The following is a 26,129-nucleotide window of genomic DNA, read 5'->3' as shown; positions in this document are numbered from 1 at the left end:
CAGGTCCGGAAGCTGCAAAACATCCCTAGGCCATCACACTACCACCACCATATTGTACTATTTGTATAGGAATTCTACTAAATACATGGAATGCAGCGTTATTATGCCAGATTGTAATGGGTATTTCTTATGGTGGAGTCATGAACACTGACCTTGACTGAGGCAAGTGAGATTGGCAGTTCTTGTGGGGTCTTTTGTGACCTCTTGGATGAGTTGTTGCTGCCCTCTTGTGTTCATTTCGGTTGGCCGGCCACTCCTGGGAAGGTTCAACACTTGCATATTTTTGCCATTTGTGGAGAATGACTCTCACTGTGGTTTGCTGGAGACCCAAAGCTTTAGTAATGGCGTTAGCTTTCCCAGACTGATAGGGCATATAGATAAACAGCTAGTTAGTTAAGTTGGGGCTTTGTGCTCAGTGCATGTTCTATTTGAGGGGGCAAAATGAAGCAACCCCATTGGCTGGATACATATTTTACACAAGATGAGCAAGTCATTATTGTGGAACAAAGCAACACCATGCTAGGGAGGACCACTGGCACAATAGTGCTGTGGGTAAATGGGATTATACTCAAGCAGTACAATAATTGTGTTAATAGTATTGCAAAATAAAATTCTTTTAAAACCTAATTTATGTAATTTATATACGTTCCCTTTAAAAGATTTAAAACATGATGCACATTTGACCAGATGTAGCAATGACTTTAATACTGCAGAATGGAGGCTTTGTTTTTACATGGGGAAATGTTACAAGACTAGGGGAAAAAAAAACAAACAAAAAAAAAAAACAAGGAAGTGCTTATACATGCGGCAGGATGTCATTTATCTGATTTGAGCAGGACAGATAATTCAGTAGGATGTCACACATCAACATGCATTGTGGTGTCTCTGGCACTCCGGGTCCGTCTTCCAACTCTCCCGCAGTCCTCAAACACAACACAGATACATTTAAATACTGACTTTTCTGTTGCGGTGACATTTGGAAGCAAATCTCAATCATATATTTTTGGTTAAACATCCAAGATATAATTGAGGCCAAAGGACAGCTCATCTCAGAGAAGTGGTAGAAACGATCTTCTCATCTCAACTTTGAGTAAGGAAATGGAAAAAAATTATTATTAGTTATTTATCTGTATTTCCCCCCCATAAAATTTATTTTCATATTTTAAGAAACACTAGATATATTTTCTTTGATAGAAAACAATCGGTAAAAAAACACATTCCAATGTCTTCCACTGAGTGACGTCGTGAAGGTTGTGACCAACTGACCATCAGTATGCATCTTGATTCTAGTGAATTTAGGAACGTTCCTCAAGTGGAGGTTGTCTCCTGAGCTGTTTAGAATTAAAGCGAGCCTCACCTTACAGCTCTCTCTCTTTCACACACTCACTCACACACACACACACCATTAAAGCCAAACATATTTGAATGATATGTACAAAAGACGCCTTTCAACATCATTCACATCAGTGCTGGTGATGGCCGTCTTCTTAGTGAGAACCTCACCGCTACAGATGCACACCAGAGAGAAAAAAAGCAATATAAAGTCAGGCAGGAAAATACAAGGGAGTACAAAAAATGAGCACACTTGAGTGCTGACTGACCCAAATGTTGAGTGTAAACATTTCCGATGTGCTACAATTTTACAGGGCCGTGTGGTGACTGTCCTTATACGTCGCCACGGTTTCCACTGAAATGTATCACTGCAGATGCCAAACTCCGCCGTGTCCTCATCGAGGCACCTCAGAGACGAATGAAGGTGCAACTTGGAGGTGCGATAAGCAGTAAACAGGTGACGGGCTGCGTCATGATATGCATAAATGGCACGTTACAGACATGCTATGACAGCTATGGTGGCACCACATGCACCATCACAAGCTGGACAACGCGGTGACATGGCAGCCGATCACAATACCGCATTCTCTCAGTAAAAACCAAAACAGTAGCATTACTAAAGACTAAAGCTGCAGTGACATGTACCCCTCTTTTCCCTTTCACCCCCAAAAGACAGTGGAGCAGTGTTTCAGAGTCACTCCCAATTTGCGTGATGCCTTCAGAGGCTCAAATGTCCATGTAATCGTCCTCTTCTTCAGACTCGCTCTCCAGAGACGACTCCTGGCTGGATGTCTCCTGCACATCCAAGGACGGCTGGCTCAGAGTGTCCTTCTTGACTGTGGCGGCAGACTGCGACGACAGAATGACGTTCTGTGTGAAAAAGACATTAAAAGGTCAGCAGGGGTAACTACCCGGTTCAACATGGCCGCTGTACCTGCTACTGATGTGTTTCCGTGTTGTCTTTTAATATTATTCAACGTTTAAAGAGGTGGTTTTCTGTATGTGCGTTTTCATGTGCCAAAAAATGTGAAATCATGTATTAAATTTTGCTGTAAGATATTACATAGAATTACTTAGATGTTACTTACTTAGAATTTATTTTACAATTTAATATGAATTTAATTTACTATTTCATATGACCATTTATTATTATTATTTTATTATTATTCATTCATTTTCTACCGCTTTTTCCTCACGAGGGTCGCGGGGGGTGCTGGAGCCTATCCCAGCGGTCTTTGGGCGAGAGGCGGGGTACACCCTGGACTGGTCGCCAGCTAATCACAGGGCACATATAGACAAACTTATTATTATTATTATTTATGATTATTACTTATTATAATTTATTCATTCATTTTCTACCGCTTTTCCTCACGAGGGTCGCGGGGGGTGCTGGAGCCTATCCCAGCTGTCTTTGGACGTGAGGCGGGGTACACCCTGGACTGGTTGCCAGCCAATCACAGGTGTGCAATTGGCTACTCATAGACAAACTTATTATTATTATTTATTATTATTATTACTAATTATAATTTATTAATATATTTAATTACCAATATGTTTAAGGTTAATTTATTTATTTAATTCAGGTTGCTTCCAATGTGCTGCAGTATTAGGAAATAAATGGCAATCAAATCAAGTCATTAATGAAAAGGTCATTCAATAAATATATTGGTGATTGAATAAATTACTATTAAATAGGTTTAATATCATTATTTCAGATAGTATTTCACATTGGATAAATTAATTGTTGATTGTTGTGACTGAGTGAGTACTGTATTTGTCCGTGGCAGCTGAGGCCATCCTATTTTGTAGAGAAAAACTCTCGAGCAGGGTCGAGCAGTGGCAACCACAGTAGGCAAAGAAAAGGGACATTACGAATCCTACCTTCAGTCTTTGTTTGGTTTCCTCCGAGATGCTGCCTTTGGGAGAGAGAAGTGTGGGTGTGGGCGGAGTCACTGTGATCTCAGGGGGGAACTTGGTAACGGTGGCGGGGATGAAGAGCTTTGGCATGGTGGGTGGAACTCGGGAGCGGATTCGGCTAAGGTCTGGAAGCTTTGACTGATCGCTGCTGGCATACTGCTGCTGGTCTGGAGAGAAAACACAACATGTTTTTAATTATACATGACATACAGTATCACAATGGCAAAAAATCACATTAAAATTACATTAAAACCACATCGGACGTGAATTGAGGAAATACCCCAGCATTAAGCATTAACTTGCTGTGCTTTTTCTTTGGCTTTTTTCTTTGTTTTCTTGCAGGAATAGTCAACCCTCATTTTTTGGTTCCAGATTATTGCCACCAAGTAGGATTCTTTATATATGAATTGAATATTTTCATGGTTAGACCACGTGGTTAGCGCGCAGGCCTCACAGCTAGGAGACCAGGGTTCAATCCCATCCTTGGCCATCTCTGGGTGGAGTTTGCATGTCCTCCCCGTGCATGCGTGGGTTTTCTCCGGGTACTCCGGTTTCCTCCCACATTCCAAAAACATGCTAGGTTAATTGGCGACTCCAAATTTGTCCATAGGTATGAATGTGAGTGTGAATGGTTGTTTGTCTATATGTGCCCTGTGATTGGCTGGCCACCAGTCCAGGCTGTACCCCACCTCTCGCCCGAAGACAGCTGGGATAGGCTCCAGCAGCCCCGCGACCCTTGTGAGGAAAAGCGGTAGAAAATGAATTAATATATTTTTTACCATTATTAGAAAATATATAATAGAGACTCACTACGGCTGTCAAAAATAATACATTAACAGCAGTACAATGCCAACACCATATAGTGTATGTATCTACAACTCTGCTCACTTACAAGAACGCGACATACATTAAGGGAGACTCCGAACATCACAGAAATGGCTTTATAATGATAGTGTGTGTGTAAATAGGAAGATAAAGAAAAATATGAAATTGATATTCTTATCAATGCTGGAGCTTATCCCAGCTGACTTCGAGTGAGGGGCGGGGTTACACCCTGGACTGGTCGACATATAGATAAACAACCATTCACACTCACATTCATAGTCACCAATTAACCTAGCATGTTTTTGGAATGTGGGAGGAAACCGGAGTACCCGGGAAAAAAAACCCATGCATGGGGAGAACATGCAAACTCCACACAGAGATACCAAAGCGGAGAATCAAACCCAGGTCTTCCAGAGCTCCTGATTGTGCCAACATGCTAACCACTTGGTCAACATTGCTGAATAGTAGTAATACCTAATACTTAAGAGTGAGTACAGTGAGTATTAACATTTGACTCCAGTATGACAGACAGTTATGGTTCTGTTGTTACCTTCAATTGTCTGTTAAATTAGTTAATAATGCTTTTATGCTGCCAATCAATACATTCAATTTGACGTGTTGATATTTATGAACATATCAGAGGTAGACCAACAAAGGACTGTATTCTTCAAGCTCCAGCTCTCCGCTCACCTGGACAATGCTGAGTGCTGCTGCTGCTGCTACATGTGGCTGTTTCTTCCCGGAACCAGCCTGCTGCTGTTTCCTGTGCCTGGGACACAGTGGCCAGCTTCATCTGTTGACAAAGGTGTGATTCCTGCTGTCGGTACAAGAGTCCCTCAGTGGGCTCCTCACGCTCCTCTGTGGGGTCCAAAACCAAACGTGTTATAATCCATGATCAGATTTGGAATAAAATATATATTCTACACTATCATCAACACAGCCTGCTACTTTAGCTTTGTGAAATTATTGTGACATTATTGGTTCTCAACAAAGGAGTGTGTTCATCATGTGTGATTTGAGGAATAATTACCGCTCAAAGCAGAACACGCATCCTCAATGCTAACACCGACAACATTTAATTGTTTATTGATAGAATCTATTTGAGAATAAAATGCAATATTTCCAGGACACAGCATTGATGTCGGTATTGTTGAGAACTCACTGACTAGCTCTAAAGTGATGTTACACTTAACAAACCCTTTAAAGATCCAGCCTGAGAAAAACAACAACTCCCCAGCAGCTCAGACGGACGTACATAGGAAAGCTTTGATACGCTTTTAAGCTTCAATAATCATGTCGGAACATTAAATGGGGAGAAAAAGTTGCATATTGACACATTATGACACAACTAAAGATCATCTAATCTTTAATAAGGAATGCAAACATTAAGAATAAATTTAGTAGAGGGTGGGCGGATTTGAATATTGAGTCACAATATAAATGGTAGAGTCAGTATCTGATTGATACGAGTGTGGTGGTATCGATATGATTCAGTTGTCTTCTATGTTTATTTTTTTATTATATTTTAGTTTTGTTGTGTTGTTCATATTTTTTAGACTGTTTTCTTAAATATAGTAGTCATCACTAGCCACGTCACTGTTCATATTTTATTCAGCATCATGTTTATTCAAATATATAAAATAATTTCTACATGTTTTGTGATTGAATACGGCCTAATAGTACAAAAACGTGAATGTAAGCAAATGTTATATTATTTTTTGCCTTATTACTTTAACGTTTAGAGAAACATAGACTGGATTGCTGGAACAATAAACAGGCTTTTATGGCAGGTGTGAATTACCTCACAATAGGCACAATAATTATATCATAATCATAATAATAACATGGGTTACACTTGTGGCCGCAACCCATACCAAGTTAAAACTCTGTATCTTCCACGCATTTGGAACAATTTATTGCAAAACACATAAGTATGAGTAATATTCATGAGTTCACTGTATTTTTCCAATTATTCCATCTACTGTATTGGCTACTATAAGTGTAAAGGGAACTATACAGGTGTTATTTCATGTCAAGAGGGCTCTAATAATGTTAAATCCCAAGAGGTTTTCTATGCTACAACTACAAAAATATTACTATATTAATATAACTACAAAAATAAGGAATCAATTCACTCATCATGGCTGGGTCCGGAATCAATTAACCACAATAAACAGGTATTACTGTACTTTATAAAACAGTATTTATGTTATTTACTGCCACCGAGTGGCATTATTTTCACAATAAGTAATTTAATGGTTCATTTATTTTTGGAGTTAAGCTACAAACATAACAAAAACAAAAAGACAAACTAATCTAATTGACACAACATGTTTGACATTAACTAAGCCAAAACCACAAAAAGTCACAAATCTGCTAAAAATGAATTGTAAGCACAGTATATTATTATCAGGTTGTTATGTAAGAGATTTATACAAGTGCACAAGCGCCCTCTGCTGGTCAAGTGACTTAAAACAAAGTAGACACTTCAACTCCAGCTGGGAGGCTTTGCTTGAGTAGTCCAGTCCTAAATGAAGATGATTTCAAGTATAACTGAGATCAAGTAGATCACCGTACCTGTGTGTTGTAGGCAGGACATGGCTGCTGCTGCTGCTGCTGCTGCTGCAGGCTGGCAAGATGTTCTTCTGTGTAGTGTCTGATCGTGGAAGCCCGACGTTTGAGGTCTTGATAACTTGCTCAGGGGGTCAAACACCACTTTGGCTTGTCCGTCCTGATTGGACAGTGGATGACACGTGGTGTGGCTGAGCAGGACCGGCGTTGGCAGGGAGGCAGGGAAGAAGAGGTCTCTGTGCTCCTTGGTGTACTTAGGCGTGCTCGGGGCATCGCATGCGATCTGCAGGAGACAGAGGAAGGAGAGTCGATATGAGGAGCTCTGACTGACCTTTGCTCAGGCAGACTTCTGCGAATAAACCATTTCCCAGTGTGATATCCTGCTAAAGACCTCTCTGCTGAAGAATTGATTGTGAATGTATCTGCAGCAAGAAGTATCGGTCTATCAGAGAGCCGTGTTCCGTAGTTGCTGCTGATGACCACAGCTCTGAATCTCTCACTGCTACTTTTCCTGGATGTCCTTTGGAGGACCACTTGCAAAACACAAGAGCTGCACAAACAACCTGTGACAACAGCGGCCCTGCTCCCACAGATGTTGTCATGGCAACAGAGGAGCACAGTTTGCACAAATGAATACCTTCACCACTTCTCCTTTTGAAATGGATGAGAAGTTGGAGGAATGCTCCACTTTTTTCAGGCTTAATGCTCATTTGTCTAATTTTCTTCTTCTTTTTTTTTTTTGCAAATTGATGAGGCTCTCATGCTAATGTCATTTGGATTTCTGCTGTAAAAGTTAAAGCCTGCCAGGAGAATCATATTGCAGAAATCAGACAAATTGAATCAAAGGGGCATCCTTCCAAAACCATGGACAACAACACAGAGCATTGTCAGGGGGCTTCAAGCATGCATAAGCTTTGATGATTCACTCATTAATTAATCATAAGCACAAGGGATACTCATCGTCATTTACAAAACCCGTACCTGGTAAAATCAGTCATTATGGCAGCTTAGTTTAACAATGTTATTCACTGACTGATCAAGTTTGAGTATTCCAATAATATTAATTGTTGCAAAATAGTAATTAGGACATCATTAGCAGGACTCAAGGACCAAATAAGAATCCATTGCATTTTCTCGAGAACAAAGGAACTACTAGAGGAATTTATTATTACAGGTTGAGTCACTCTGGCATCAAAAGGAACAATCCAACCTCGAGAATCCTCGAGAAAACAAGTGCACTCCACCAGTGTTATTTTTTAAATTCAGGAATTCAGCCATTGTGAAGTCTGACTGACATTGTACTTATACAGTATGTTGTATTGCTTTCTAATGCAGCATATCTAATGGTGGCTTGTTATTTCTTCACAGTACAGTATTATTCCTTAATATATAGTATATTAAGTTTCATCAGTAGTATAATATTTGCACAAATATTTTGCATATATACATAAACAACCTAAAACAGTAACAAACAGATTTTAACACATTTTTTTCTTATTTGGCTCCTTGTTATTATGCATGCAATGGTACAATATCTGTTTAGCCTCAATCTACTTGTGGCCTTGCCACTGCTCTGCTTTGAGACCCACCCACTTGTATCACTGCTCTGAATAAACAATTTGACTGGCTGAGTTGTGCCACATGAGGGGAGTTTTTGTGTTTCCTGTGTGCACTCATTAACAACAAAAAAAAATCAGGCATGCAATAATTGACAGTAATGTAAATTATTTTAATAAAAAATGATCTAATAGTAGTTCTGGGTGCGGATCTGAACCAGAGTACAACTACTGAAGCCCTCTGAATTAGTTTATGTTGTGTTGTTGCCACATTTTGAATCAACGTAGGCGGAGGAGACTCGCCTATTTGGTAGTAACCAGCAGAGGGTGCAACTACGGTACGTATCTACAGTAGTGTCCTGCCTGAACTGAACACATTGAAGTAGAAGGTAAAAGGGTCTTTGTTGATATGGAGACAGGCCTAAAAATCACGTCCCTGATGGAGGAAATAAAACCCGCCTCTGCCCATTTTTGTCGTCAGCGCTACAGAGGAACATGGCACTGTGTACTTTGCGTGGGCTTGAAAGAATGCACAGACGTGTAAGAAACACGCAGCACAAATTTTTCATGTTTGAGCCGAGAGCGCCGAGGTGTCTCCTCATATTTGCTGCTGCACAACATGAACAGGCGGCACAATGATTCCACATGGCCAGCCGTTAAGATTTGGGGAAGAGGAGTCAATGGCAGTGGGCATAAATAAGAAGGCACTAAATAGTAAACAATTATGAATATTTGCTTTATACTAAATTTGATTAAAAACACTTACGGAATATACCATTGTTGATATTTAATGTCTAGTCAGGTTGTTAGCACATCGCTAGTGCACATGTGCAGGAAAGTGACATGCAAAGTGCTGCTCTGCTGAGATCAATGACATAATGGGAACTAGTGAGTGAGGCTGAAGTGCCAAAAGGGAGGTTCACTGGGTTATATTTAGATCTGGCATCTACTTGAATAAGTCTGGGGATTACCAAATTATTCATCAGTTTGGCACATTTGAACTCTGGATTTATGAGAACTCCTTATTCTAAAACCTAATATTTCGACAGAAGAATTTGGACACTTCGCCATTATACTGACAGTAAAAATATAACAAAAGATGGTGTAAGCAGGACTGGGAGATATGGACCAAGGTTGAATATCGATATATAATTTATATCCCAATATTTTGTCCACAAAGTGAGTTTACATAAAGTCAAAGCCAAAATATGCATGCCAGATTGTTAATTATAAAATATTATATGAAAAAAGGAGCTGAAATAGAAATAGTCCATTGTTTTTAAATATAAAAAATTTAACTATAATCTTCTTTCTAACTAACCTTTAGCTCTGCTCAAATCCTCAGCTAGTACCAAAAGCACCAAAGAAGAAAATATCAAATAAATTGCCCTGTTTAAGAAGACATTTTCATATGTCAGCAGCAACTCAAAAATATTTGTTATCTGAATTACTTTAAAATAGCGTCAATGTTTGTCAGACACCTAAAATAAAATCACTGTCAATCATTGTTATCCCACTATTGCTGTTTGTACTTGCTGAAAGGGGACTTATTAGGCTCATTTTTCTTTGTATTGAGTTGTAGACTCCTACAGAGCAGCTACACACAATAACAAGCACAAAAATATGTTTTAGTTCTTCCAGAATCTGCACCAATTCAGTTATTCAGTTATTTCATTGGATTTCCTGTGAAAACTGTCTGTTTTAATTCATTCCACTCCATTCATTTGTTGGCTGGTCCTGCCTCATACTGGCCCATGTTTTTTGGGGGCATTTTTGTAAACAAATTTGGCTTTGCTAGTCATTGCTAGCAATGTAAACACGGAAGCAAAGCTTGGAGGAAGGCAAAGAACTTATCTTGCATACAGCTACGGCCATAAGGAAGTCCACTGCTCTGTGACATCACAAAGGGGCAGTTTTACCACACCTTCTGAAACCGAGCGTTTTGAGCCATCCCAAACTTCTTTCAGGGCTCACTTCCAAATGTGCAAACATCATTATCTGAAACTGTGGCATCATTTAACACAAGCATACAACATTCTAACTACATTTATAGGTCAGAAAAGTGGAAAAAGCATAATAGGTCCCCTTAAAATGTTCTTCAAAATATAACTATGGAGTTAATTTTTTTTGTTTCACCAAAATGCTCTATCTATTTATTACTCTATTTATTACTGGCCTTTAAAAGCCGACATCTTGGAAGCTCAATGGCTATAATAACCAAAGGGTATGACAACTTTTTGGTGTGAAGAAAGACCGAAATGACCGTGTGACTGTGCATGGAGCTCTCCGAATGAATGTGTGTGCCACAGGGGTGCGAAGAAGCAGTAAAATGAGTAAGAGATGAGCTGCCTGTACCTGTCTTTGGGTAGAAGTAGCCAACTGTATCTGGCAAAACTTCACAGCTTGGTCCAGAGCCACATCCTCATCAACCTGAAACAAGAGAACAATAAGAAAAGCCACATTAGGACAGGGGAGACACACCAATGTCCCATCTTCACTTATTGGTTTCTCTGCAAAATGCATTGTTGTTATATTATATGCATGTATATTGATGTATTTCAATGTCCGTAACATGATTATCCACCAAATGGAGTTCTAGTTTTGTGTATGAGCCAGAATTGATTTGAGCACTGGTGCAGCAAGGCTCCATTTACAGCGGGTGGTGCTGGAACTGGATGCCTGGCATGTGGGCGTTGTCAATCTCGGCTACAGCAAAACATGGTGCAATTAACAGTAATCGTGTTCAAACAGCTGTTGTGTTCAAGAAGCCTGCTTGATATGGCAGATGAAATAAAAGCTGGCATTTTGTAGACACATTTTAGTTGTTAAATGTTGCCCATAGTTTAGTTTGTAGTGCCTTACACGCTAAATCCCTCCATTTTCAATGCACAAACTAGTTTTAAACATCACTGACTATTTTTATTGGGAACAATTCAACTAGCCATCACAATCCTCCGCTATAACACAACCCCAAAGTGATCAGATTACAGGTCATTATAAATGAATTCTAATTTTAAATCTTTTAAATAAATATAAATCTAGAGATGGGTAACATTATGGCACTAATGCTGACATAGATGGTAGTAACCAGATCAAAAACCAAGTAGATATCAGTGCCTCATTTCGGTGTTATTATTAATAATTAATAGCTCATACTAATTGTTACCAAAATGAGGTAAAAATTAGGTCATTACTTATTTGGGAGTCAACCCATGGTGATGTGCTTTTTCACCTGCAGGTGAACATATCAGACAACATTTGAAAGTTTGGTAGTACTTGGTAGTACTTGGTAGTACAAAAGGCGCAAACTCCGCCAACGGCAACAAGTGCTTGAATGTGGTATGACTAAATTTGTGTGCATTCCTTATTTCGCCTTTAGTGCAAGGGTGTCAAACTCAATTGCACAGGGGTCAAAGAAAGAGTTTGCACCTGTGGAATTGGCAGATTCCGCATTTCCCAGAATGCTTTGCTGTAGCTAAAATGACTACTTTTGACTGTCTTTTTTTTTTAAAGGTGTTATTTTGTACAGACACTGTGTAATAGTTAAAGTGCTGCCATTTTTAATAATGTACAGTTCAATTATCTTGACTTTTGGTCTGAATCTAGCACCTTTATTAAGGATGGTTGTGAATTTCGTGCTATATACACTATTGTTTTCCAAATTCTAGAGTAGGAGTTCATACCGGGAGAATTGCGGTTTTTGTTTAATAAAATTCATGAGGTGGTTGAACTCAATGCTGTTTTCTGAAAAGTTCCACTGGCCAGATGAAATTGCAGCGTTGGCCCAATTTGGCCCTCGGGCCTAAGTTTGACACATGTGCTTCAGGCACTGTTTGAGCACCAGCACTATTTAAAAAATTGGCATAGGTATCAGATATTATCTAAACACGACCCAACCTAAATTAAAACAAATAAGGCATGCAGCTCCAACTTGCAATAGCCCAAGTTCGGTTTAGTATTAGCATTAGTGTAAACATGTTGCTTTCAGAGGTATGCTCAGACCTGTGACAGAGATTTACTATGCACGTTTAACGTTGAAGAGCACACAACACGAGTACCTTAAGGGAGTCAAGTAAGTAGAAACGTTGGAAATGTGGACAGAGACAGAAACCAAACCAAATAGTGTGGTTATAGAGATTGAGGTGTGTTATGTACAACAATGTGAGACAGGTAATAAGACTTCCAGCCTGACAAGTTTCTACAAGTACATATAAAATCAAAAGTATCTGTGCTAGATAATAGGTACGAGCAACATGGTTCTAAGTCAAAGATAAATGAGAGATAAAGAGAGCAGTGGCAACAACATGACAATTTCTGTGTAGCCAACATTGATCTGCAGCTCAATAATCTGATGTTCTGTGGGGACAGTGAATGTACCAGTCACACACATGATGCTTCCTCATTAGAGGATGTTTTTTTTTTGTTAACTATAAATCAGCGTCCCAACTTGTACAAAAGTTGCAATAGGAATTTCCACTTTGTAACAATGGAAAAACATGGATAAAAAGTGAAAGAGGCTGACATTAGATATTATAGCAACTTCCAAACAAACTTTTGGAGTTCGATCTGCTGTTCAAAAACCGAATAAAGGAAACCCCTTGTTCTCTATGACAAATTGAGCAGAGATGTGTTTGAGAGGAGTAATTTAAGCAGGGATCCAAAAAATGCACTACTTGGCAGAATCAGAATAAAATCAATCAACAAGTGCTTCCATGTTATGTGACACATTTGAAGGAGATTTACCTGTTTTATGAGCATGTATGTCTCCGACATGATCTTTTCAATGCGGCCCAGATCGTACGTCATGACTTTCTGACCTTGTTGCCACACCCTGTAGGCATCAAGCAGTAGGGTTTTTCCGGACTCCACATCCTCTAAGAGTTTCCTTTTTCTGCTGGGTCTTCGTAGTAAACCCTGATCAGTTCCGCCGGCTGGCATCGTGACCTTGGCTGCCGTGGACTGGAGCTGCTGCTGCCTAGAACTAATACTTAGCTCCTCCAGAGACAGCTCCGATGTCCGACTGTTGTCAACCACTCTCTGCTGGGGCTCCATTAAGCCTAGAGCGGTATGTGCCTCCATTTCCCTGCCCTGAGTATCTGTGGTTGGGGATGGCCTCCTCCAATGGCCAGACTCCAACTCCATTGGCTCCTCTGACCTTGTTCCGTGTCCCTCACTCCCAGCAAGGTCTACTTTTTCAAGTAGATTCTCTACCTTGCCACCTTTATCTGTAGATGCTGCCAGTTGAGTGATTTGTGACTGGGGGGTTTCCTTGGACCCTGTGCTGGCGGTACAAGTGCCTTCTGTGAGCCCTGGCTTCTTCGGCAACGCATGTTTGTTGTCCTCTGAACTTGGCCTGCTGGATGCGGCCGTCGTGGTCATTTCCCCCATGGAGGGGGTCGCTGCTTTGGGAAGCTGCACCTTCAAGAGAACACAACCAGTCATAAAAAGCAAAGGTACAGTTTTGGCAGTGTATTGTGTTTCCTTACCCCAGAGAGACTTTTTAGATTGTCTTCCAGGACTTTTACATTCAGGAAAAATGCTCTCTTGGCCAAAACCTGGCGATCAACATCACGTAAATATTTCCTTGATGGGTGAAAGGAAGAGAGGATAGATGTCAGACAACAAATACATTTCTATAAACTCTAAACACTTCAGTCCGACAGGAAGTTACTCCTTACTTTCCCTGATCAGGGGTTCTCTGCAGCATGAACGATACTTTCAGCAAGGTGTCGTGATCATTAAGCTGTGACAACACCTCTAACAAGAGGACAATGGATCGGTTCATATGAGATGCAAAACTTCCTGGGCGATCAATCTCATCTACTGGAATACGCCAGATGCCCTGGTGGTAGTAGAAAGGGGATTAAAAACAAGCATCAGTTTATGACAGTGTTACAAATAGCAATTGCTGTTTATAACAAATTCCAGTTTGATTTCAAAATATAATGAAACAAATGAAGTTGGCCGTGAGCTTCCTACATTCAACTGTTGGCTGGACGAGATGTATGAAAACCAACAGATTTTGCGGGGTATAGTGTGTAAGGCAACAATTAACAAGGAGAATATCTGAAAGGAACGAAGCAACAGAGCAGAAAGTAACAGAATTAATGTGCAAGTGGAAAAAACATGGCATTCAAAGAAGCACTAATGAGGGATGGAAAGGCGGCAGGGAAGATCTTGCAGCCTGGACATGTAGGAGGTGGGTAGGCAGGGACGGGGGAGCATTCTCTCTGGGCACATGATGCCTCATTAGTGCTCGGTTGTGGCCAAACAGGGCAAGAGAGCTGCAGACTGGCCAGCAACAACCATAAGCCTTTCTTCTGCAGAGGGTGTGACAAAATGTCCTTTGATGGATGAGTCTGCCTTTTCGGAAAGCACATGCCCGCTTGACAGGTAAAATGGGCCAACTTCTACACAACAAAGCTACCAATGCAAGTCCAGATGGCTGCCTAGGCTACAGTCAGGAAGCTCACAGTGTATAGTGCAGCTTCTGGCAGTCGAAAATGTGCGCAAGGCAAAACAAAGCCGATCTTCTCAGGATGGAACTAAAGAATGGGATGGCTCTATCAGCTAGTGAGGCCCTTGGGAACCCGGTGGTCCTCTGAACAAACACTCCAGATGGTCAGATGACATTTTCCAAAATTTTGGAGGGAAATTAAGCATGAAAGTATGGCAAAGGAACCCTATCAAACAATAATACACATCTAAAAGACAGACTTCCCACCTACTACTAAAAATACATTGTATTTCAAACCCCTATAATGACCAGTCTCCCAGAAGGTTAGGCTTAATTTATTCTTCTCACACTACTTGGTCCATCTCCTTATAAATTAAGATTAAATCTGTGATGCCAAGCAAAGTTTCCAAAAGGTGCAGAGACAATATATCAAGTAGATGGACGCTCATGGTAAAGATTACCACCAGGTACCACCAGAGGCAGGATAAGTATGAGTAAGTATAAGTGGGTAAGTGCTACTCACTTGGAACAACATCTCTAATGGAGAAGAGTTGTTCAGAGAACCATCAAACCATCGTCAAATCTCTTTTCGGAAGGCAAAGCTGTGGCTTTATGCAGATTATTATGTAGCACACCAGCTAAAGCAGCTTTGTAAGATTTTAACAGAAATTATTTTAAGCATCTTTTTTGGTGAGAAAATATGACCAGTACCGGTGGCATATAATAATAATATATATTATAAAAAAAACATTTTGTTTGTTTGTTTCTTATATTCACGGACTATCAAAACTTGAATAGTTTTGTAGGAGTTGGTTGACAAAAAGGACGAGTGGACATGCAACATTAAATAGAGAAAATATTGCAAGTGACAATACTGCTTGCAGGCTGCACAGTGATCTAGTGGTTAACGCACACGCCACACAGCTAGGAGGCCTGAGTTAGATTCCTCCCTCGGGCATCTCTGTGTGGAGTTTACATGTCTTCCCCGTGTGCTTGGGTTTTTCCGGGTACTCCGGTTTCCTCCCACATTCCAAAAACATGCTAGGTTAATTAGCGACTCCAAATTGTCCATAGGTATGAATGTGAGTGTGAATGGTTGTTTGCCTATATGTGCCCTGGGGTTGGGGTACCCTGCCCGAAGACAGCTGGGATAGGCTCCAGCACAGCCGCAATCCCTGTGAGGATAAACGGTAGAAAATAATTCTTAATGAAACACAACAAGCATACTTCCAAAGAAATATTCTGCCTGTGGTCATGATGCACATTTTAACACGGCTTGCAACACCACACAAAATATTTGTTTTCCTGGTACAACAAAGAAAAAGTTGGTTGATATGGTAATTAACATGGGATGCAATGAAGGGACAGACTACTTGATGGAGGAGAACTGTACCAGACAACTTTATCATAACATTAACATGAACATCATAACATTGCACTGATAGAGATACAGTGTTCCCTCGTTTATTGCGGGAATAGGTTCCCAAAATAGCCTGTTACAAGTGTTTACAATCATTGTATATGTTTTAAAGCACTTTGAATTATCTTGCGTACGAATGGTGCTCTATAAATAAAGTGCCTTGCCTATGACTGTTCCTCGTCCTGCCGTTGTTCGGCTTTAGCATTTATGTAGCAATATGTTTTGGTAAAACATATTGTTGTCCTAATCCTCATCCTACTCATTGAACCGAAGATTAATTTACCCGATTAGATTCTTCTATTATTTATTGGCAGTTCGCAAGCACCTCTCACAGTTATTTTTCTAGCGACTATTGACCACAACAGGATATGCCAAGAAGGAGCTTGATTGGCTGTGGACCATTGCCAATCAGGATGCAGAACACAACAGGAAGGGTCTTCCTCAGCTAATAAAGACCGATGTGGCTGTGTATATTTATACACTTATTGTCTTCTGTGGGTTCCTTGTACAGGCAAGTAAACACACAGAAGAGATGGCGCTGCACACGCCTTCTAATGAGTATACAACACCCTCTACAAGTAGCTGATAGATCGTGCTAATACACCACAAGGACGCAGAACACAAAGCAAAAAAAAAAAAAGTGCAAAATTGCACAACAAATCCGAATTGGCAAAAGGTGAACGGCAATGAAGGAACACTGTATAGTGAACAAGTAATGTATGATGAAGATTTTGACTTGCAGACTGCACTTATATATATATTTTTAATGGAACAGGTGGATGTCAAATTGACTAACAGCCAACTATTCGTAGTAAGGGTTAAACATACACGTGTGGGACTTTTACCATATTCATCTAAAAATATCTTTTCAACTTGATAGCGGTACTTTTACTCAAACTTCAGTATTTTGTGTGTAGCTTTCTCCTGACAGAAAGAAATTCATTATATCATTGGTCATGTGACTAGTAGTAACCAACAGCCAATGCTGCCGTTAAGCAATAGCGACGTCAAAATTCTGCAAACCAGTTATGTGCAATTTCAGACGGAAATTTCATTTTAACCCAACATGGCATCTACTTGTCTATACAATAAAATTAGCAGGTGACAGGTAGGTGGTGCGGTTTGTTATCTTACGGCATCAAGAATCAGTTTGCCAAACATCTATAAACATCTATTCACCCTAACCACAACGCAACATCTTACAAAATGCCACAACTTGAACTTCTTCAAAAGTCTGAGTAAAAGACAGAAAGACTCACCATCACCAAAGAAGGCTATTCCTTGTTACGGTGCTAGTGTTTTTTTTGTGGAAAGATTCCTGCTGGCGGTCACAGTACCAGCATCCCTGGCAGTGCCTCCACCCTGAAAGAGGCTCGAGCTCAGAGAGCAAGAGGAGAGCTGCATTTGGGTGCGAGGAGGAAAAGCGGGAAGCACAGCTGCACACGGCAGATGAGTACCAGACGATAGAAGCGATATTGATAGCTGCCTTGGCAAGAGGAGAACCAGCGCTGGAGTCAGGGCCTATGAGCTCAGGACACAGCTGACTGGTTCCTCTCCTGCTTTCAGATGCTGCCATCTCAAAACAAAAACACCCACGCACTCCATCTCCACTCTCCCCTGACCCCAGCCTGCTGGAGTTCTCTCCCCCCGCCCCCTCCTCCTCCCCGTGCTTTCTCTTGCACTATACACAGTGTACAGCCAACCCTTGTAGGCCTATGCCAGCCAATCATAGACAAGCAACAGAAAGTCCCGCCTATTAATGCACCCACACACAAACAGAGCAGTGAGAGAGTAATGAGGAAACCGAACAAGAGCAACACAGGGAGGAGATGAGTGGAGTGAACAGCAGCCAGGGGGAGGGGTAGAGCATGATCGTGCTGAAGAGAGAGCAACAGGAAGACAGCACAAGAACATAAACTGGCTGAAAGAGGAATTGGGTGCTACTGCAGCAACTGCAAAGCTGGCACACCAAGAAAGGCAAAGAGGACCTTTGTATAAAGAAATTCCACATTAACCGCACAAAACACTAAACCCTGTTGCCCGAAGAGACAAGCATTAACCGCATATACAATATTTCCTCAACTAAAAGCCCTCACCTTTGTCCTTTCCTGTTTTTTTTTCCAACACTGGCTGTGTCTCTTCAAATGGCCACCAGAAACATACTACACACATAAACACAGGCACACTTGTTTATCCTGCTTCCTGTTGTGTGAGTGGACAGGAAAAAGTGCCGAAAAAAGGTCAAGCTCAACCAAATAGACCTAAGAGAGGCAGTGGAATCCCTACTGGCAGCCAGGGCTAACCCTCCAATATGCAAATCAAAACATTAGCTAAATGTTTTCACTGTCCAATACCCCTCCCCTAAGAAAAAAAACCTTTCTCCTAAGAGGAGCTCCACCTACATACAACACACTATGCAGTTGAACACACACGCTTGAGTCATACACTGAAGGACGTTATGCAAGAGAACTACTCCCTGGAAGACTATTGTAATATTCTACAGCAGGCCAGCTCATTAATACTGCTTAAGTAAGGATCTCATATGGCTGCATTTTATGTACATTTGTGCTTGAAACATGAACAAATAAAGTGTGCATATGCATGTGGGTGGAACACTATGTAAAACTGTAATTTGGTCTTACATAGTTTTTCACACGTCTGTGTTTATATGCACTATCGCTGCTTATGCTCCTTTCGGCACAGGTAATAGTTGGGACTTTTTCGGTTGACCTGTTGCACCCTATACTATATAGATAAAGCATCATAGCCAACATTGCCATTGCCTATTACTTGGTCTTGGTTTTTTTTGCAAAAATGCTTGCAAATTCATGTTTCTTGTTATGTTTCTTGTTGTTTTTGGCTTGTTTTCCCAAGTTGCCTGTTTCGCTACCTCAAATGTGCATAAGGAGATAATCCACAAGATAGATTGTGCTGTTCTATCAATTGAAAACTTTAAATATAAATATAAAAATAGCTCAATTGACTTGATTGCGCAAAGCTGTTGCTCTCTATTCAATTTATGACATTTTGACCGAGATGGCTAATCAATCTGCACAGAAACAATACAGGTCTCTACATTGTTGGTTACTTTAAAAAAAAAAACAAAATACGGCCATTGACTTCCTCAATTCATATGTACTGTACTTTCTCTTTAATAGCCACTAATAGTTGACACAGTTGTCTGTTTTTCTTCCACATTGCAACAATTTAGATCGCAGCTAAAGTTATCCACCCAACAGCTACTGATAATGTGCATACAGCAAAAAAAAGGCAAATAAATTTTAGTGCATATAAACATACTGAGTGTATGTTGGAGAAGATTGAAATATCATGAGCAGACACCACCGAATCCTCAGTGTTGTAACCACTAAATAATACAGTGACTATAGGGGTGTTATTTCATGTCTATAGGGTTCTAATAATGGTCTGGAACCAATTAACGTAAGGAACCCATCATCTTCTAATTTATGTGTGGCCATATGGTGCAAGTGCTATTTTAATTTTAAACATGCATATCCAATGAATGTTTTCTACAGCCATCAACAAACATCTTTTTAAATAAAAGTAAAATAGGTTAGTTTAAACAGAGCCCCATGAATACAGCTCAACCATGGCAAGTAGAAAAAGTAGGGTATTGTGACCTAAATTGAGAACTCCAGACTCATGTCAACCGACTTGAAAATGGCATACATTGCACACTATGTTGGCTTGGTAAAGTTGTGAATTACCTTAGTGTTTCCGTCACTAGAGAGATGACTTGAGCACAAACTTTGTATTCTTAAAACACAGGCAATAAAGACTTGTCAGGATGTCGGTAAGCCTGTCAGTCAAGACCGACTTAAGAGAAGTTAGCCGCTTCACTGTTTTGACACCCATATAAACAAGGCAAAAAGTCAGTGCGGAGAAAGGACGTTTTATGCTTCGACTCTTACTTTTGCACAGATCTGACATCCGTTGTGACAGCAAGGAAACAAAAGGCTTGCAGATTCAGAAGATGTTGCTAATGCAACATCCCATAAACTCAGTGACTGGAGAAAAACATATTTGCAATCATTTAAGAAAGGTTGTCTCATGGTTGTGCTTGCATTGAAAGGAACACTAAAGCTTTGACAGTTGGTATACCAGGATGGAAGGCTTCCTTCCAGAAGGGGCTCTGTGAGAACCCTGTGGGAGCCAGCTCACCACAGAGCTCTTGCTCTGACGAGGCCCACATTGCCTTTGAGCCTGTTATCGGAAACTCTTTAGGACTGGGCAAAGGGTTCTTCAGTGTACACAACTATGTCCAAAATAATATACACTTTCGATAAACGGACAATGGATTGTAATCGGATTTAGACTTAATGTAAGCATGGCTTATCTGTTCAACTCCTGGAGTATCTCATTCAAATACACAGAGAAGGTGGGTGAACAGATGACCGGTGCAGAAAGTACTGGTAGTATCTCCACAGGAAGCCATTCTCCAATCTCCTACTGTGCAATTCCATTTATAGAGCTGCTTATGGGGCCTGCAGGGCGGACGAGTGGTTAGCACGCAGGTCTCACAGCTATGAGACCAGAGTTCAATTCCAACCTCTGCCATCTGACACTGACACTGTGTGGAGTTTGTATGTTCTCCCCATGCATGTGTGAGTTTTCTCCGGTTTCCTCCCACGGTAGAAAATGAATGAATGATTGGTTTTCAGTCTTGATTTCTGAGTGGCCAATTGAATTATGCAGCTACGGGTGTAAAAGGATAAACCCAATGGCATGCCAATCCTGTGCTCATTGCAAACACAGTGGCAGATCATTAGTTACAAATGTGAGGACATAGGAGATTCACACGCATTACGTGCACACATAGAGTTAGGTTACACAATGTGGATGCTGCATTAGGAACACCTGCATAATCCAATACAAGAGATGCATGGCAGACGTCTCTACAAATGCCTCTGCAGTCCGCACCTGGATATGTTGTTAAAGCCTGGCCCTAGTTTTGTGTAAAAGCAAAACTATTAACTAGCAAACTCACAATTTCAAGCTTTGGTGGAGGTAATAAAGCTCATGTTTGACTGAAAAGCTCAGAGATCCTGTCATTTAACAAGGTATAATACTGTCGTTTACAGCCATGTAGAAATGTGGTGCATTATATTGGGAGGTATGTGTATGAATATTCTCATTCTTCAAATTCTTTGTATTCTCAGCTCTCAACTGGATTGTTCAAAGTGTTGTTTGGACTCTCATCTGAGCAGGTTTCATCAGTTCATTCTAAAAGACTAGATAGAACAGCTCTAGCTCAAATAATATATAGGACAGTTTGTCTTGATGAACAGTGAAACATCTATGACAACCTGAACAGATCAAATGCAAACAATTCAATGAGTTGAGAAAACAATTTGAGAGATGTTTCTAATATTCTGCCTTTTCATGAAGTCAAATAAAGAAAAGCCGAAGTAAGAAAGTTCCCAGGAATACTCATTAAACTAATCAATTTCTGACAGTGTCAATCAAAAGTGAGCATAATTATTATAGTCTTGAGAGAGGGGACCTATTATGCTCATTTTTCGACGCTTTGTATTAACTTGTGGGCTCCTATAGAGCAGCTACACACAATAACCAGCACAGAAAACTTTTTCGATTTTGCTGAATCTGCACCTATCCCAGCTGTATTTCCCTTGATTTGTGCTTCCTGCCAAGAAGGTTGGTTTTAATTTATTCCACCCCTGGCCCGCCTCCGCACATGCCCACTGCGCTGCACTGCGCTGTGATCGGTCACACGCCCAAAGTGCATCCTAATTATAAACCATATATGGAAGTCCGCTCCTCTGTGACATCACAAAGAGGCAGTTTTACCACGCATTTTGAAAATGAGTGTTTTGATCAATCCCAAACTTCTTTCAGGGCTCACTTCGCACAATGCACAAACCTCATTATCTAAAACTTTGGCATCATTTAACACGAGAATACAACATTCTAACTGCATTTATAGGTCAGAAATGTGGAAAAAGAATAGGTCCACTTTAAGTCAACATGGCAAAAGTCAACAAAAAGCAAGTGGGATGTTTGTGTTTAGAAATGCAAAAATTTTAAAAAGCAATGTGAGCTGAACGTACATTGAACAGGTTTGTCTTGTTTCTCTCACAGAAGAGTCCTTGTGCAGGCATGTGCTTCTGTTGTTGCCATGGGACACTGCTTCCTAGCAACACATCTCGGGCCCACTGTAGGTTCTGTGGAAATAAATAAATAAATTAAAAAAACATACATGATTACATTTCAATATAATGAGGTGGAATCATGTAACTACCTTCCTTAAAACATACAGGTATATTGCATAAACATCTACTAAAATGGTAATCTGCAATTAGTAAAGCCTAAGATATGTTTAATAGCTGATGCGGTGTTAAAAAAAATAAAAGGAACAAAGGCATGAATGACATTATTGCGAAATGTTATATCATTTCAAAGGACCGGAGAGCTTCCCTCACCACCTTCCACAGTTGAAGTGGGCACAGAGCTTGCATTACAATGGCTTAACAGAGTGCTGACAGAAGGATGCCACCACAGTAAAGAGCAACACAACCTCCCTGTGCCAAACTGGCGGCGAAAGCATGGTTTAACGCCCACATATACCTCCACCCACAGAGCCTCAGAGCTAACACAACCTCCTTCTGCAACTAGTGTGAGAAACAAAAACAACGAAGCATCGCCGCTGATACTGTAAATAATGTGCCCAAGAATGCCACAGTAAATAGTCAGCACTACCTGGTATAAAGGCCACATGTATTATTGTTGTTATCAAGGCTTTAGTTTAATGACTGACATTGTTGGTTCTATACACAAAGGCAGCCAGTCATAGTTTATAGTTGAAATAACAGCGGTGGACTGACCTGATGGGTCTTGCTGTTGGTGTAAAAGAACGCAAGACGGTAGAGACTCTTATAGTGTTGAGGGAACCGCCCAAGACAGAGGAAAAGACCGCTGACACACATTTCCACCAGCGTTCGTCTCTGGTCGGCATGTTCTGCAGGCAGGGCCTTTGGTACCTCAATCACCTCGGTGTGGGGCTCTGGCTTCTTTTTACCTTCGCTGGCTAGGGTTTGAGAACCAGCTTGTTGAGAGGAGGCTACTTTTGGTGGGGTGGCTGGAACAGGCATGGGAGGAAGGCAGGGGTCCATTGAGACTTTTGGAGTTGAAGTATCAGGCAGTGTCACCACCACCATTTCCACAATTTCTTCAACCACATTCTCCTCTGTGTGGGCACCACTATGTTCTTCATGTGATTCTAAAAGCAGGAAGCAGCAGAAAAAAAACACAATAAATGCTGATGTCAAATGGAAGGAGACCTATTATTATTGTGAGTGAACAAAATAAGTAGATCCCTACTATTCGAGGGGCTTACCTTCCAAGACCACCCATGAATAGCCAAAAAAAACCCAAAACGTGAATAATTTAGATTATCATAAAAATGTTTATATTTTAGACACAGCTCACTCCTCTCCCTCCAAACCATCATGCTCGCTTGTCACTGATGTTCTCGATAAAAGTGACAGTTGTCACCCTGCCCGTCTCTTTTCAATTGGCATTGTTCACTTGCAATACAGTTTTAAGACCTAACAATGCACCTAAAAAACCTAACAAAAACAATAAATACATTTTAAAAAATACCTAAAAATGCACCACTTAAATAAAGATTATTGTTCTTATTATTTTAAGTATAAAATATTTAGGTATTTACCTCTAATGAATGATAATGTAAGATGATGGATGAACAGAAGAAATCAAATTCTGTTGTTGCTGTTACCTTTAGCCTGGTTGTCAGGCGCAAAGCGATACGACGGCGGAGCAAATAACATCGAGCGATTTGATTTTTTCCTAGTAGGCATTTTTGTGATGTAAATGTATTATGCTTTTGAACGCATATTGTTTTGAGAAGCCAAACTCTTGACTGTTGACTGTCCCAACCGACTAGCTGGAACTACTTTCCTAAGCACCTAAATCTGACCAGAACTCGGCTCAGGACACGAAGTGGGGAGTGAGTCACTGTTGATGGACTTCCCTGCTTATGTGTCATATAACTTCATGTCAAAAAAATCTGAACTATCCCCTTAGGAATTAGATAACAATGTTCTGGCATTTATTCAATTCAGACTGGGAACACTGTCATCACCAATGTCATTATGTTGGTCCGGGTGTACCTATGTCCTCAGGGGCAGGTTGCCCTTCCTTCACAGGCGTCGTGCTCTCTGATGATGAAGAAGTGACTTTCCCAGAAGCAGGTATATGGTTGCTGTCTTGTGAGCTGGTGGGATCTGTGAAGGCATCTTGGGTAGAATTGGAGTCAGAGAGCAAGACCACCTCGCTGTCCTGACTGCGCTCTGTGAAAATGAGAAACACCACAAGTCATTTTCCTCAAATAATAACTGTTGTTTTTGGAAAATCATGAAAAGGGTATTTATTTACGCTTTTTTCCCTAAAATGTGGGTATGCATGGTTCTTTAATTTACATTTATTATACTGTCTATATTGTTGGAAGATTCTGCTGACCTTAAATCCAAAATGAACAACAAATCCTTCTAAGAATATAAATAATCATAATACAAGGGAGCTGTTAAACGAGGAGGGTTGGGTAAAGGTGGGCTCGAATGGGGTTAGTTTGGAAAGGAGTCCAAATCTATGTCAGAGTTCTTAACCTCTATGTTATTATCAGAAATCTGGAGAATCATTGGCAGAGAACTGTAGATTACCAAATCAGGAGTTGAGGGTAACACACACAGGAGCATTCAAAGGATTCACAGTCATGAGTAAACAGCAAATATCTCACAGCACTGTAAGCCTCATGTGAAGTAAAAAAAATGTGTAAATGGGTGCCTCTATTAAGAATGCACGTCATTACAGAGCTGTTTTCTGACTGAAGAAATAGCCTCAGAGAGAGTTTGGTGGGTTTGGAGAGTAGTACCATTCAGGGAAGCCAGCCATATTGAAGACCTGGGCAAGCAGTAATCATGGTCAAACTCTGGTGAGGCTGTTGAAGATATGGGGAGCTGGTTTTACAACAATATCAAACAGAACTGTACCTCTGAATGCATTTTTATACATTGCATTTAAAGTTACAAAATCAAATGACAAGTGAGGGCAGTTTAATAAAAGTCACTCCCCCTGTAGAACCTAATTCAGACAATTTATCTTCATTACAGTTGATGTAAAGTTACTTTTTCACACCTAAGCTTGAAACAAGATGGATATCTTTAAAATGATCAATGTAAGCCAAGGTGCTTTTTACACTTAATAGGACAGCAGATTATCTTAGCGTTGTCCTGGACACAATTAGGAGAAAACAACATGAAATTCCTGATAACTGAATGTCTGAATCAGGCCCTACAATCTTATCACCTTAAAGTGCTTTAAGCAGAAAGACTGGCTATCATGCGCATAGTCCCACATTTTTAATAACTCGATTTTCAGTTCTTTGCCAATAACAGACCACCCACAATGTTTCTGACTTTGCTCCTTTGTACTATTTGGATATCATTTCCAATTACATCTCATTAGTGTGAAAAATATAATTCACACAGGACAAGACATCTGAAGGAAGTCCAGATTATTTTCAACAAATTAAGCCCACACCAAAATCTAACAAAAAAAGGCACCATATGAAGTACCAGACCAGACGCTGGAGTGAATTGTGTTAAGGGACTCGTTCGTCCAATAGTGGAGACAATCCCCCCATTAGAGCTACATGCATATAAATGGCAAAGCAGGTGGTAATAGCAAGCAGGCAAAAGAGGTGGCAGGCAGGCAGGTAGAAATGTAGGTAGGGAGGTAGGACAGAATCTGGAAAAGGGAGGGATAAAATTGGCAACATGGGCAATATGGCTGCATTTTCCACACATTCAAGCTTAAGATGAAATATGGGATGCATGGAAATATGTACATAGAGTATACGGTTTTCCTGGTCACGATCATTTCAAAACAATTCTTTAAATCTTTCCCAGCTGTGGAAACGCTGCCATGTATTTCATAGTAGGATAAAATGTTTAAGTGTATTGCGACGCCAATTTAAACAACACTGCGCATC

At 40.5% G+C, this 26,129-nt stretch overlaps 1 protein-coding gene across 4 annotated transcripts in view; it reads right to left on the bottom strand.

The window, feature by feature from the left end:
- Nucleotides 1-678: 678 nt before the first annotated feature.
- cabin1 (calcineurin binding protein 1) overlaps nt 679-26,129 on the bottom strand; it is a 40,868-nt gene continuing 15,417 nt past the window's right edge. For 2 of the 4 annotated variants that reach the window (XM_058070864.1, XM_058070866.1), the window contains exons 28-39: nt 25,011-25,076; nt 24,250-24,429; nt 22,942-23,336; nt 22,168-22,281; nt 13,880-14,043; nt 13,688-13,784; nt 12,945-13,619; nt 10,557-10,631; nt 6,652-6,928; nt 4,765-4,932; nt 3,214-3,416; nt 679-2,202 (exon numbers count right to left, since the gene is read on the bottom strand). In XM_058070864.1, coding sequence (XP_057926847.1) covers nt 2,059-2,202; nt 3,214-3,416; nt 4,765-4,932; nt 6,652-6,928; nt 10,557-10,631; nt 12,945-13,619; nt 13,688-13,784; nt 13,880-14,043; nt 22,168-22,281; nt 22,942-23,336; nt 24,250-24,429; nt 25,011-25,076 — 2,558 coding nt within the window. In that variant the 3' untranslated portion in view covers nt 679-2,058. The remainder of the gene's footprint in view (nt 2,203-3,213; nt 3,417-4,764; nt 4,933-6,651; nt 6,929-10,556; nt 10,632-12,944; nt 13,620-13,687; nt 13,785-13,879; nt 14,044-22,167; nt 22,282-22,941; nt 23,337-24,249; nt 24,430-25,010; nt 25,077-26,129) is intronic. The other 2 variants (XM_058070865.1, XM_058070867.1) reach the window with 1 other exon arrangement.

This window comes from Doryrhamphus excisus, chromosome 4 (assembly GCF_030265055.1).
Source record: "Doryrhamphus excisus isolate RoL2022-K1 chromosome 4, RoL_Dexc_1.0, whole genome shotgun sequence".
Lineage (NCBI taxonomy): Eukaryota > Metazoa > Chordata > Actinopteri > Syngnathiformes > Syngnathidae > Doryrhamphus > Doryrhamphus excisus.
This window is presented reverse-complemented; position numbering and strand designations above follow the sequence as displayed.